The 12757-nt window shown below is 53.4% G+C and overlaps 1 protein-coding gene across 1 annotated transcript; it reads left to right on the top strand.

The window, feature by feature from the left end:
• Window positions 1-1081: 1081 nt before the first annotated feature.
• Window positions 1082-9557, top strand: LOC128270973 (AF4/FMR2 family member lilli). The gene is made up of 18 exons (XM_053008403.1): window positions 1082-1132; window positions 1216-1677; window positions 2094-2309; window positions 2740-2989; window positions 3794-3824; window positions 3898-4017; window positions 4066-4285; window positions 4349-5063; window positions 5184-5768; window positions 5868-6156; window positions 6242-6500; window positions 6571-8010; window positions 8079-8608; window positions 8687-8767; window positions 8856-9027; window positions 9102-9194; window positions 9268-9373; window positions 9441-9557. The coding sequence occupies exons 1-18, from the start codon at window positions 1082-1084 to the stop codon at window positions 9548-9550; spliced, it is 5730 nt and encodes a 1909-aa protein (XP_052864363.1). The 3' UTR covers window positions 9551-9557.
• Window positions 9558-12757: the final 3200 nt, after the last annotated feature.

Below are 12757 nucleotides of genomic sequence, written 5' to 3' on the forward strand. Positions count from 1 at the left end.
ATTGAAGGCGCTTTGCTCGTCGCGTAAGATTTACGCCACGAAGTGCGGTGCCGAGTATTATGTGATCCGCTACTTCTTCTGGTAGTTGCACAATCCGCTTCGCACCTGTTGGCTACCGATGTTCTTCGAGTGTTACGACCGTGGCGCCTTTCGTCATCGGCGGCTCTATTTTGTTTGTGCACTCTTGGATTCTTTTTCGCGCGCGTGTGTGCGTCCGGAACTCGATGTCGACTGCCGACAATTTCACTTTTGCCTCGAAGCGACCTTCCGCCAAACGGGCACTCAGCACTGCAATATCCGCCGCATCCCAATGTCACAACAACATCCTGGCAAGCAAGTCTCGCGCCACGCCGCCGATCTGTCGCGGGTTTATGGGCCATAAAGCGGAGCAGGCGTTCAGGTCCTGCCTGCCTGCCTACCGGGACGAGTTCAATGGTCGCGCTCGATTGGCGCATAGGAGGACCCCGGCAGCTTTCGGGGTGGAATGCCTCCCTGCGAATGGACGTTAAACGATAATCATTTAATGAAATAAAACGCGAACGCGGAGCGATATAATGATAAAAAATTAATTGATTTCATTGCGCATCGATTATTCAAAGAGAGAGAGAGAGAGAGCGTGGTGCTACTCTTGTTTTTCTCGCGTCCACCATCAGACCGGGTTGTGGATGCTGCTGGCGAGAGTCCGCGGGAGATTAAATCCGATCCGGTCCAGCGATTATGTTGCGTGCGTGCGGCTGATGGTGGCGCGCCTTGGCTTGCCAGTGAAATGAATAATCGATGAAAACGTGCCTTATTTCCGTTTTTCTTTCGGGAGTTTTCCGTGCGACTCTCGACACTCTTTTGCCGCGCGAATGTTTCTCGTTTCTCTTCGGTCGTGTTGCGGCCATTTCGCGCTCCTAATGTGTGTTGTTAGCACTGCAAGTGTCAATGTTTAATCAGGCCGTCAGGTTGACCGGGTTGTTATTGTGATGAATTGTTGGCGAACGACAAACAAGCAATAATTATTCATCAAATAAAAATTATTTCTTTTATGAAAACCCTTTCAAAGTGATTCGTTAAATTTGTTTTAATGTGGCTTTGGATGTTCTTTAAGGAGGAATCATTTAAAGTGGCTAACCGGGTCTTCGATACGGTAACCATCGATACGGGAACCACAAACACAGCGGCCAACTAATGCGGCCCCGTGTCGTGTCTTCTTTCTCCCCTCCGCTGCAGGCAAGTACGTCGGACACGGATATGCACATCACGCAGCGGCTCGGCAACTACGAGGCGGTCAAGAAGTGCTTTATGGAGACGTCCACGTCGTATCATGTGATCGGTATCGCGACCAGTCCGGCCTCGACGACGCCCCGGGCCGGCGTTATGACCAGCTCTTCGGCCGCCGGCAGCCACCATCGGTCGCTTCCACCAAAAACCAATAGCAATAGTAGTACCATTAGCAATAGTAACGTCAACTTCGTCAAACCGGCCGACAATCGCTCCCTCTACAACGGTGGCCGGCCGTCGGCGTCGGCGGTGACGACGACGACGTTGTCGTCCTCCTCCTCGTTATCCGCGTCGTCGGTGGTTGGCGGCGGACGCAGCAGTAGCAGCGGGAGCGGGAGCGGTGGCGCCCCAGGCGGACACTACTCGTCCTCGTCCGGCGGGCCGGCAGTCTCATCATTCAACAAGCATGAGGTAGGTCTGCTGTCTTCTCTCTGATCGGTCAACCGTGTGTCCGCGGTTGACGATGTGGCCGACACAAAATGGCCGGTTGCGCTCCCGTTATCTTAGTTTTTGATTTGGTTTTTCGGTAATTTTTATTCTATTCCCTCTAAATATCCGTCAAAAAATAGTAACTGATGTTTTTTTTAGTTCTTTCCCGTGGTCCTTTTGCCTGGTCCTAATTGCCTAAATTGTCCGACGCTTGAACCATCCGCTTTCGATTCGACCCTTTGTACCACCTGTTCCCTGGCAATGGTATCGAGTTACACGGCGAAACCCTTCCTTAATTGTGTCCTGTCAACCGCGTTCCCCGCGTGGGTCACCCCCGGTGGGGTCATGAGCGATAAATCCGTGGTAATCACACTGTATCATCTTTCCCTCGTTTCCAGGTGCACGGCATCCCATCGAAAGGACCGCCCTCGTTGTCCCTCCTGCCACCCTCGCTGATGAACGGCCGCGCGGTGTCCGGCGGCCCGGCGGTGGCCGGTGGACTGTCCACAGGACCTTCCGGTGTTGGCGGCGGCGGCGGCGGTGTGGATAAGTTACCCTCGCAAATGCCCAACGGCCGACTGCCCCAGGTTGCAAACGCAAAAATGCCTAGAGTAGTTAGTTTTTTCTGTTTTTATGTTTCCGATTTTTGCTCCGCTTCCGAGAACTAACCATGCCCCGCTTCATTCCCGTTCACACCAACGAATCGATTCACTTGACTCAACGTTTGATCCGCGACCGATTGAAGCGAGTGAATAATGCGAGGAAAATGGCGGTGATAGATCAGTTTTGGTTTTTATCTTTCTGTTTTTGTTGATTTTTTTCTTCACCGAAAATTCATTTAGTTTTCCCGCTTCAATTCGCTTGTAATGTTTCGTTTTGAAAACCTCTCCACTCCCCTATCCTTGATTCCCAGTAGTGGCCCCCTACCGGGTGTTCCGTTCCGTGTGTTCTAATTGCGTGCTATCATTTTCTTACTTTCATTTCATCCGTTCGTTCATCTGGCGGATCCAGAACTCAAGTGATATTTCCACTCCGCTCAAACAGGGCAACAATGTGGAGAAAATCCTGAACGAGATGAAGACCAACCTCAAGACGCCGCTGACGGAGATCGGGGCCACGCCGCGCAAGGAGCTGGAGTCCAAGTTTAGCTTCGGCTCGAACCCGAAGACCAAGTTCGTGTACGCGTCCGTGCCCCCGGTGCTGGGGCCGTTGACATCCCTGTTGGCGCCGCCGCCGTCGTTGGGCGGTGGAACGGGGAGCAGCAGCGGTGCCGCCGGAGCCTCCAGATCGTCGCGTAAGTAACATGATTTTTGCCACGGAAAGATTTCCTCCGATGGGTGATGGTGGTGATGATGGGCGATTGAGCACCGGTCAACGCTTCCGTCCGGAGAGAGGTCGACAGAGCTCTCGACAGTTGTTGTTTGTTTCGTTTTCTATTTCTGAATTGTTTTAAATAGTTATCGTTTGATTTTGCTGATTTTTGTTGAACTTCTTTTATACTCTAATTTTGTGAGGTCTTCAAGTGTTTAAATTGCTCATTTTCAATGTTTTATGAGAAATTTTCCACCATATTGCGTGCCTTTGGGTAAACATTTGAGGCCCTTCAAGAGCCTTTGTATGGCGCCTGCTGTTCGTTTCACGTTGCGTTGGAAAACGGTGTCTTCGCCGAGACGACGACCCAGCGCTGATTACTATCGACCCGCTGGGCCGGGGGTCGTGGACAGTATCGTTGGGAGGATGACTGTTTGATGGTCCTTCTGCGCTCTGTGGACGACGCCCCATTTACAATTGCCTTCGTTTGGGACCTCACGTAGCGGCTTGCCGGCTCGTTCTTTGTCAACACCTCGAACCATCACGGAGTTGTCGCTTGACCGCCATCTGCGCCTGAATTATTGATTAGAAATTTTTAATCGATATTCTTTCATTTTCCTTGCCCCTCTCCTCTTTTCATCGCCAACCGTCGCTCTGTGGCCGTGTTACAATGTTGTCCGTCGGTGTCCGTGTGCCGCGACTCACAATCTGCACAATCACCCGTCGACGGGTTGTCGTGCGGAATCGGACCATTTGGATCTTCCGTTTTGCACCGTGCGCTACACAGTTTCCGGTTTGGGAATGCTACGTCCGCTAGGGTAAGTACGCCACGGAAGGCCCCGAGGCCCTGGTGGGAAGAAACTGATGTGCTGATAGTTGTTCTTTTCACAGACCGAGCATCGAGGACGACAATCAGAACGGTGGATCGGAGCGCAACTCGAGCGAAAGCTCGTCGAACGAAAGTGTGGACGAATCGTCGAGCGAGGACTCGAACGTGGGCAATAAGCTACCGTCGGACGCTACCGGTGGTGCCGGCGGTGGCGGTGGCACCTGCAGCAGCAGCAACGGAGGATTCCTAGCTGCGGCCGGTTCGATTACGCCCCTCGGAGATGGTGTAAGTTCGAACGGTGGCGCTGGAGGAGGCTCCACCGGTGGGGTCGGTGTCGGTGGCCACACGGTGGCCGACGGCAACGGTAGCCCGATACGGCGGACGGATTGGTCGCTGCTGAACTTTCTGCAACCCGCCGCCAACCAACAAGTGCCAAATGAAAGTGCCCACGCTGGTGCGGCCAGTGCGGCTGGTGCCCATCATCATCATCATCATCATCAGAATCATCAGCAGCATCACCACCACGCGGCCATTGCCGCGCATCATCACGAGGAGAGCTCGATATCGTCGCCCTTGCGGCCGCTCAAGATAGCGGGCGGTGGTGGTGTCGATGCCCTATCGCCTCCGTCGGCGTCCGGTGCGTCCATCAAGAACGAACCGCTTGCCCCGCTCGACGACGACCATCTGTCGAATGCGAGCAGCAACAACAGTGATCCTTCCACGGCCATTATGAGCACCGCGACGGCGACGGCGGCGGCGACGTTGACGAACGGACTGGTGGCCGTTGGCGGCGGAGTGTTGCCTCCTGCGTCGTCAGCTTCGTCGACGTCGTCGTACGTGAAGCAGGAACCGTATCCCAGCGAGAACAGTGCCTCATCGCCTCCACCGACGCACGGCAGCGGTGGTATCAAGAGCGAGCGAAAGGATGATGTCACCGATCGCCTGTCGCTGTCGAGCCCGATCAAAAGCCCGGAGGTGCATCATCTTCTTCACCATCATGCCGTTAGCTACCATCAGCAGCAGCCGCAGCAGCAGCAGCACCACCACCAACATCTGTTTAATGACAGCGTCGAACCGGACGATGTGATAAGTGCCCTACAGGAAGCCAAAGAGTTTAGCCTGATCAAACCGATTTCGAGCATGTCGGGCAGCAGTGATTCGGACGATGCGTTGGCCGACCCGGCCGGTAGTAGCGCGGTTGGTGGACCGTTGCTGGACGGCTTGGATGGTCCACCGTCGTCCAGAATGCTACTGGCAGCAGCAGCACCACCAGCACCGCAGCACCAGGATGGCGGCGGCGGCGGCAGTAATGGTTTGCTGCACGATGGCCCGGGAGGGCCAAACACAGTGACGGGCGTTGGTGGAACTACGAAAAAGAAGAAATGGAAACGCAAGCTTCCGACCGGAGGCGGTGTGACGGGGGAAGCGCGAGAACCACGCGATGCGTCCACGAGCAGCAGCGAGGATGAGCGGTACGGAAGCGGCGCACGCCGGAGTCGATCGCAATCGTTCGAGAAGGACAAATCGATCCTAAAGTCTCGAGGGCGACCGCGGAAAACGGTCAATACTCATGGTGGTGGTGGCGGTGGAGGAGGGACCACAACCAGCGCGGCCTCCAGTGCCCGCTACTCGGACGCCGATTCCGTGGCGAGTGGAAGCACCAGCCGGCGGGGGACGAGCAAAACGCCGTCTCACGGATCGACACCAACGAAGAAACAGCGGGCGGGGCTCGGGGGACCGACCTCGACCGTGGCCTACGGGGACCCGGGAAGCATTATGAGCCCTCCGCTCAGCATTCCACCACCACCGTCGTCGTCGGTGGCAATGGCGGAAGCGAAAGGTTCCTCCACCTCGCGCAAGTCACGACCGGCGAAGAAGGGACGCACCTCGCGTGGCAGTAGCACGTCTTCGTCGGGCGAGGACGACGATCCATCATCCGGTGACGGTGGTGGTGGTGGGCACGGTACGTCCGGTTCGTCCGAACCGGAGGAGTCCGATTTTGTTGATGGCAACGAAAGTCCGGCCGAACCAGTGTCGGCGGCGCCGGTCGTGGTGGAACCGCCACCAGCGCCACCAGTGGTGAGCAAAGGCAAAAAGGTGAAATCGAAGAAGAAGGCGGATAAAGGCAGCGGTGCGGTGGGCCCCGGGACCACCGGCGGCGGCGGCGGCGTACACATCTCGCCGGTGAAGCCGGCGTCGAGGATGGGGGACGCGGTGGATCAGCAAACGATGAAAAATGGGCCGTCGGGTGGCGGTGGAAGCAGCCGGAGTAGCAACAACAACTATAACCTGCACACCCTGTCCTCGGACAGCAATGACGAGTAAGTAGGGCGTGGAGGGCGCGGAGTTCAAATTGGGCCAACAGTAGCATTGAACCTTCATTTGCTTCTATTGCTCATTGCACAGGAGACCGTCAATTATTTCGCCACCGTTCCCCAGCAGTGGCGGCGGCCGATCGGAAACACTTGGAGCAGCACCGGCTACCGGCGCCAGTCGAACGAAGAAGAACCGCAAACGATCCACGGCATCAGCCGCCGAGGAGGACAATCGAGGTGCTGCTGCATTGCGCAAAACCAGCGACGATTATGATGATGACGATGACGATGATGACGATCGGTCCGATAGCGGTGATAGTGACAGTGATGCTCCGACCAAAAAAGAGAAGGTATTGTCCGCGTTGTCCACCAGTTTCTGTTGAATTCGTAGTCTCAAGAATTACTTCTTCTAATTTGCAGCAAAAGCAAAACAAAAACAAAAAGGCGGCCCTGTTTGCGCGGGTATTCATCAACACGGCGGCCTCCAGCGGTGGCAAAGGAAAGGGCGGCAAGGGAAAGGGTGGCAAGGGCAAGGGTCAAGTGTACATTGACCACGTGGACGAGCTGCACGTCGGGAAGCAGCAGCAGGCGTCCACGACGCCAAACTCCTCCGGAAACGCGCCAGCAGCCGCCGAGCAGCGAAAGCACCACCATCAGCTGGCCGTTCCGTCGGCGGACGTTTCTAGCGTGTCGCCACGGTCCGTGCCCGATGGCGGTCGTCCGAGCAGCAGGGGAGGCGGCATGGTAGTAGTAGGCCCCGGTGACAGCAGAGTGTCACCGGTGCCGTCGTCACTGTTTTCCCCGGTTAAAGGTGCCTTAAGCAACGTTTCGCTCATCTGCCGTATCGAGTTGAGCCGCCTTCGGAAGATACCGCCACCTCCTCCGCCGGGCTCCCGAGTGGGCAAAGGGGGCGGCGAACAAAGCTACAGTGCCCAGCGCAGTGCCTCAGCTCGCCAGAAGAGCAAAAGTCCCTACGAGCAGCAGCCACTACTCGGGGCGACGGCCGCGGGAAAGCGGCGACGAAACTCGGCCGGTCAGCAGCAGCAGCAGCAGCAACAGCAAGATCCGGACCGCAGCAGTAGTGGCTCGGTGCACAGTTCCTCGTCGACCGCGTGGCTCGAAGAGCGACCTGCCTCGGCCACCTATGGTGGTCGGCTACCTCCGACGGACGGATTGCTCGGCGAAAATGGTGCCGGTGAAGGTCCGGTGCGGCATCGCAGTAACTCCATCAACAGTGATCACAGTGGTGCGGCGCAGAAAGCGCGCGATTACCATGCCGGTGGCGGTTATGGCCACAATTCCTCGTTGTCTTCTCCCTCGCTCCATGCTAACGGTGCCCACCGGCATCACTCGCCGATGGTGGGCTACCAACCGGGTCACCACCATCATCATCTGCTCGCCAGCGGCACGGACCCTCCGAAGGGCAAATCGGGCCACCCTGCTGCTGCTGCTGCGTCCTACGACGAAAAACTGCCCGCCAAATCCGAGAAGCTTAGCTACGGGCCGCTCAAGGAGGACAAAGCGGCCGCCCTGCTGTACACGAGCGGTGGCTCCAAGTACTCCAACTACGGTGTGATAAAACAGGAACAGCAGGGACCTTCGGCCATCAAGCAGGAGTACGCCGGCGGCGGAGAACTGATGCCGACCGGCGATGGTGTGTCGCAGAGCAAACTACTCGGCACGACGACCGGGAAGCTAATTGGCAATGGCGGGACGGTGGCAGCGGCGGTTGACGGTCAGACGGCGGTACCCCCGTCGGGGACCCGAATGCGCAAACGCTCCACCAGCTCGAGCAGCACCTCAAACAACACGTACAAAGAGAAGCGCCGAAAAAAGGATAAAACAACCAACAATGCACAGGTGAAGCGCGGTCTCTCCCTGTCGTGTCCCCGCACGTGTCACTAACATCTTTTGGACCTCCTTTTCAGACTGATCCGCTTGACCAACTTCCACCGACCAATCACGATCGGTTAGCGGCAGCGGATGACTGCCAAACGGTGCCAGGAGCCAATGCAGCATTGCTCGTCACATCCGGCCAACATCCGCATCCGGCAGCGGCGGCGGCGGCGGCCGGGTTACATCACAGCAATCACCACCATCACAGCGGCCACCAGCAACAGCAGCAGCAGCCGCTGCCCCAACAGCAGCTTTCAGGTGGCGTCGCCGATGCCACCGCAGCGCCGGCGGTACCGGAGGTCTCGGTGCAGATTAAGAAGGTGTACGTGTCTTACTTTGAGCGCAACGACGATGAGGTCGTTGCTGGGGATCAGATCCGGTACCTGTCGGAGGCAAAGCGCCTCAAACATGCGGCCGATCGCGAGCTGGACCACCTGGCGCAGGCCATGCTGTACCTGGAGGCGGTGCTGTTTTTCTTGCTCACCGGCGACACGATGGAACGGGATCCGATCACCGAGAAGGCGGCCTTTACGATGTACAAAGATACGCTTTGTTTGATAAAGTAAGTCCCGGGGGATGCTGGGGAAGGTCATTACCGTCGGACCGTCGTTTAATTTCCTGTTTCGCCCCAAAATTGCAGATTCATTTCATCGAAGTTTCGTAGTCAACTGCAGCACCCCACGGTGCAGGGTAATATTCACACGAAAGTGGCCATCTTGAGGTAAGCGATTACAGTGCGGTGCGGTGCGGTGGGAATGCGAAATGTTAATAATGCCGAACACTTTCTACTCGCTTCCGGACAACGGCAGTTTGCGGTGCCAATCGTTGATCTATCTGAAGTTGTACAAAATGCGCCGGCCAGATATGAAGGAATCGTGTAAAACGATCGCCGAGTTCAACAGCAGAACCAACACGGTGCCGACCGAGCTGACCAACGGTAACACACCGTCGCCCCTGTCTCCGACATCGGTTGGCTCACAGGTACAGGTCTTTCTCGCGGCTAAATTCAGACTTCTGTCGGTGGCCCACTTTCATTGCTTTCATTCTACTCGCAGAGTTCTGGCTACTGTTCCGGCCACAACAATCAGCCCGGTGCGATCCCACCGATGAATTTGTCGCCCGCCCAATGCATACAGATGCCGATCAATGTAAGTTTTGAAGGCACATTCCGTCCGTACGCAGCGGTGGGTTAACATGTACTTTTGGTCCCTTTGGACACAGGTTCACAATGCGTATCAAAAGCAAACCACGCTGTTTACGAACCTGTCTACCTGCATCGATCTTTGGGAGCAAGCGGATAGCCTCGTGTTCCGAGGGAACCATATCGGTAAGTTTGGAAGTGATCCGTGCAGAACTGATCGTGTGCTGAACAACTTCGTGGTTGCGTGTTCTAGAATTCTTCACCGACCTTGACCACGAAAATGGCCCGATGACGCTGCACAGCTCGCTGTACAACGTCGTCAAGTACGTGCAAGCCGGCATCCAGAAGCTGCGGCGCATGTAACATTGGGCGCTACTGGTGGCGCCAATGCAGAAGCAGCTTGCCTTCTAGCAGTGGTAGTGACAATAATCGACGTGTGAGTGTGAGACGGAGCACGTGAGAAGATGGGTTTTAGTGACACCGGACGGACACCAGCAGCATAACCTTAATGCGTCTACACACACCGGTGATTGATAGAAGTGCAATATTTACGGTGACCGCGGTGGCACCCGACACGGCAGAAGGAACGATATCGTCAAATCAATCAATCAAGCAAACATATGGGAACACATCACGGTGGAACGAGGCGCAGCGCCGGAAGAGGGATCAGCAATCATTAAAGGCTTCGTGGAACAATCAAATGGCTCAATCGTTCGTCGAGACAAAGGGATGGTGCTCGTTAGCGAAGCAAAATATAGCCAATTTAAGTCCCGCGCTTAGTTTTCCTGCACCGCCGCTCGTCGCTATACGCGTTTTTGCATTTTCGAACAACTCAAGCTTTCGTTCATAAAGTAAAAAAAAATTTATCGTTTTTTTTTTTCATAAATTCATTTCTGTCGCTTCCATTCGATCGTTACGGATCGTTCCGATTTTTGCTTTATCCCGTTCCTCTCATGCTGACAAAGGTCGGCATCCGAACGGGGCCGGTAAACACAGTTCGTGATAAGTTTTAAACAGAAAAGGGTATTTATTTTTGTGGTCTTTTCGCAACGAGACGGAGGGGATGTTTGTCGCCCGTTTTCAAAGGATGCGTTTACACTTAGGTGAAGCCAAATAAGATCGACCACCAGGCCACGGTGCGGTGCGAAAGGGACACATTGTTTCTACAAATCACATGTTACAATTGTTAAACTAATCCGCAGACGGAGATGAAAAAAGGGTTGTAAAAACCGACCAGATGCAAAGAACCTAAAGGCTATTTCTCTATATATATATATTGTTTTATACGTTCGTTTTTAATTAGTTATACGATATTGCTCACCAAGAAATCGGGAAGGAATAAAGAGAGGAAATTGGAAAGATAGGTTGTGCGTTATAGTCGCGTATGGCCAAGATTCGATGCAAAAGCACTATTATTGCGGTAGGATGGTTGAGCGCCAGCAAAAGTGTGGTAACGGAAACGTTAGTGAAGAATCGCAAACACCACATCGTGTGACACTAGTTTAATTTATTGCTCTAAATATTCCGGTACAGGTGAACCTGCACCATAGATTGTGGCTCACATCAAAGATTAATTAGTTGAATTGTAGGACAAATGACACTACGGGCGAGGTTAACTCGGAGCGAGGAGCGTGACGCAAGGAACGGATGCTGCCCGCCCCGGCGCACATTCGTAGGGACAGAGAGAGGGAGAGAGTGTACAAATCGTGTATTGTATTCTTAGATATTTTGGCAATTTTTATTTTTAAATATAACAATGTATAGGCCTCTTTCTATAACTTTTGCCGCTTCTAAGCGCGTGAAATTCAGTCTAATCGAACGAGTGTGTATTGCATTCTTATTAGTTAATCGCTTGTTTGCTACGTTAGCGATTGTTGTTACTGCTTCGTTTGTTTGGTGTTGCTTTATTTTTATTTCTCCTCGCCAGATTGAAATATCGCTTTATTGCTTCTCGCGTAGCAGCATACCTAGGCCGCGCGTATGGTAGAAACGTTATGAATATGCCTTTACAATAACTCTGCAAGCTCTGAAACTCAACCACCGAGTGGTGCAGACACACTGCAGCCAATACCGGTTGCCGTTTTTGTTACAAAAGTAAGAAATGGCTCAAAATCAGAAAGCGTATACTAAATATGGCCAAATTCTCTGCAATGGTGATAGTGAAAGTTAGGACAGCATGACAGGCTTTGCTGCGCAATAAATGGACGAAGCATTCGGATCGTTTGCACTGACCAGTGGTCGACTGACGGTTCATATCATAAGTTTATTTCTGGCAATGACATCTATTGTTTTCGGGTTCGCTTTTATAGAGATTACAGACCGTTGATGGATTCGCTTCGCTGTGAATCTACAGAAGGTCTTCGCTCGTTCGTTCGTGCAAAAAGAATCATTACGGATGTTTGTTTTATTCAGTTAGGTTCACTCAGGGCATTCTTTTTCCCAGTTTTCTTTTTCGAAACGTTTGATTTAGTATTTTTTATATTCTCGTTAAAGCTTCTGTTTCTGTTTAGTGGGTTTGCCTGGATTTAGCGCCGAATGGCGGATTGAATGTTCCAACTGTCAGTTTATTTTTAAAAGACAAGTCAGGGGAGACAAAACCTGTTTGCCTAGTGCTTGTCTTTGGTTTCTGGGTGCGGACCAATGGTTTCATATCAACAAGACTCCTCCCAATCGATTATTTTCTAAGCGTAGGTCACTTGGATCATCACTAAGGGTCCAATGATCGACTTTGAATCACCGCAGACTTGCGTGGGGAGGCTTTTCCGAAATAATCATGAATCAATGTCAGGCTGAGCCTGTACAGCACAACAATTATGCACTAGTCAATGGCGTAGAACCTCAACCTCTGGGGGGTTCACGGCTACACCCGGCATCGACGATCTGTTTACGAAACGCTTTAAACCGAGCACGAAAGGAAGGCGAGAAGTGGCAGCAATCAAACGGCGGAACAAAATGTCTTGACGGAATTAGTGTGAAACAAATAACGGCAAAACAGAACGAAATCCAGGGAAGCAAAAACCGAACGGAACAAATGGAATCTAATTCAATCACACTATCACGGAATATTGTTCGTAGAACGACACGAGACAGCAATCCGCGGCGAGAAAGAGACAAGCAAACCAAAATAGAATATTCATTCACAAAGTGCAACTCCAAAAATGTAAAAGCAACACCTATTGATAGTGTAAGTGCGAACAGTAGGCTGTTACCGTCGAAACGGCGGTCACCCGCCACGGTACGGAATCACATTTCGCAAAACGCAGTTCTTAGAACGCTCTGTGACGCAAGGACCCGACGGCAAACGGGCGATTCTGGCAGCGAATCTAATTCCTTTTTTTTTCGTTGCTTCTTTTGCTCAATCCAACATTCCTCCACCATTCGTACCACAAGAAAGGGCGCGCCCTCAGCTTCGCGTTGGCTTCGGTGCACTCGTTGACTCGGCTTGTGGGTCACAATTGCGAGCACAAATGCACCGCGCGAGTGAGCTTATTGCTGCCTGCCCGGACGACGCGGATGAGTTAGCGGCTGAAGTGGATGGTTCAGCGCGCGGAATGAAGTTGTTGTGTGTGC

The sequence above is a fragment of the Anopheles cruzii genome, chromosome 3 (assembly GCF_943734635.1).
Source record: "Anopheles cruzii chromosome 3, idAnoCruzAS_RS32_06, whole genome shotgun sequence".
NCBI classification, from domain to species: Eukaryota; Metazoa; Arthropoda; class Insecta; order Diptera; family Culicidae; genus Anopheles; species Anopheles cruzii.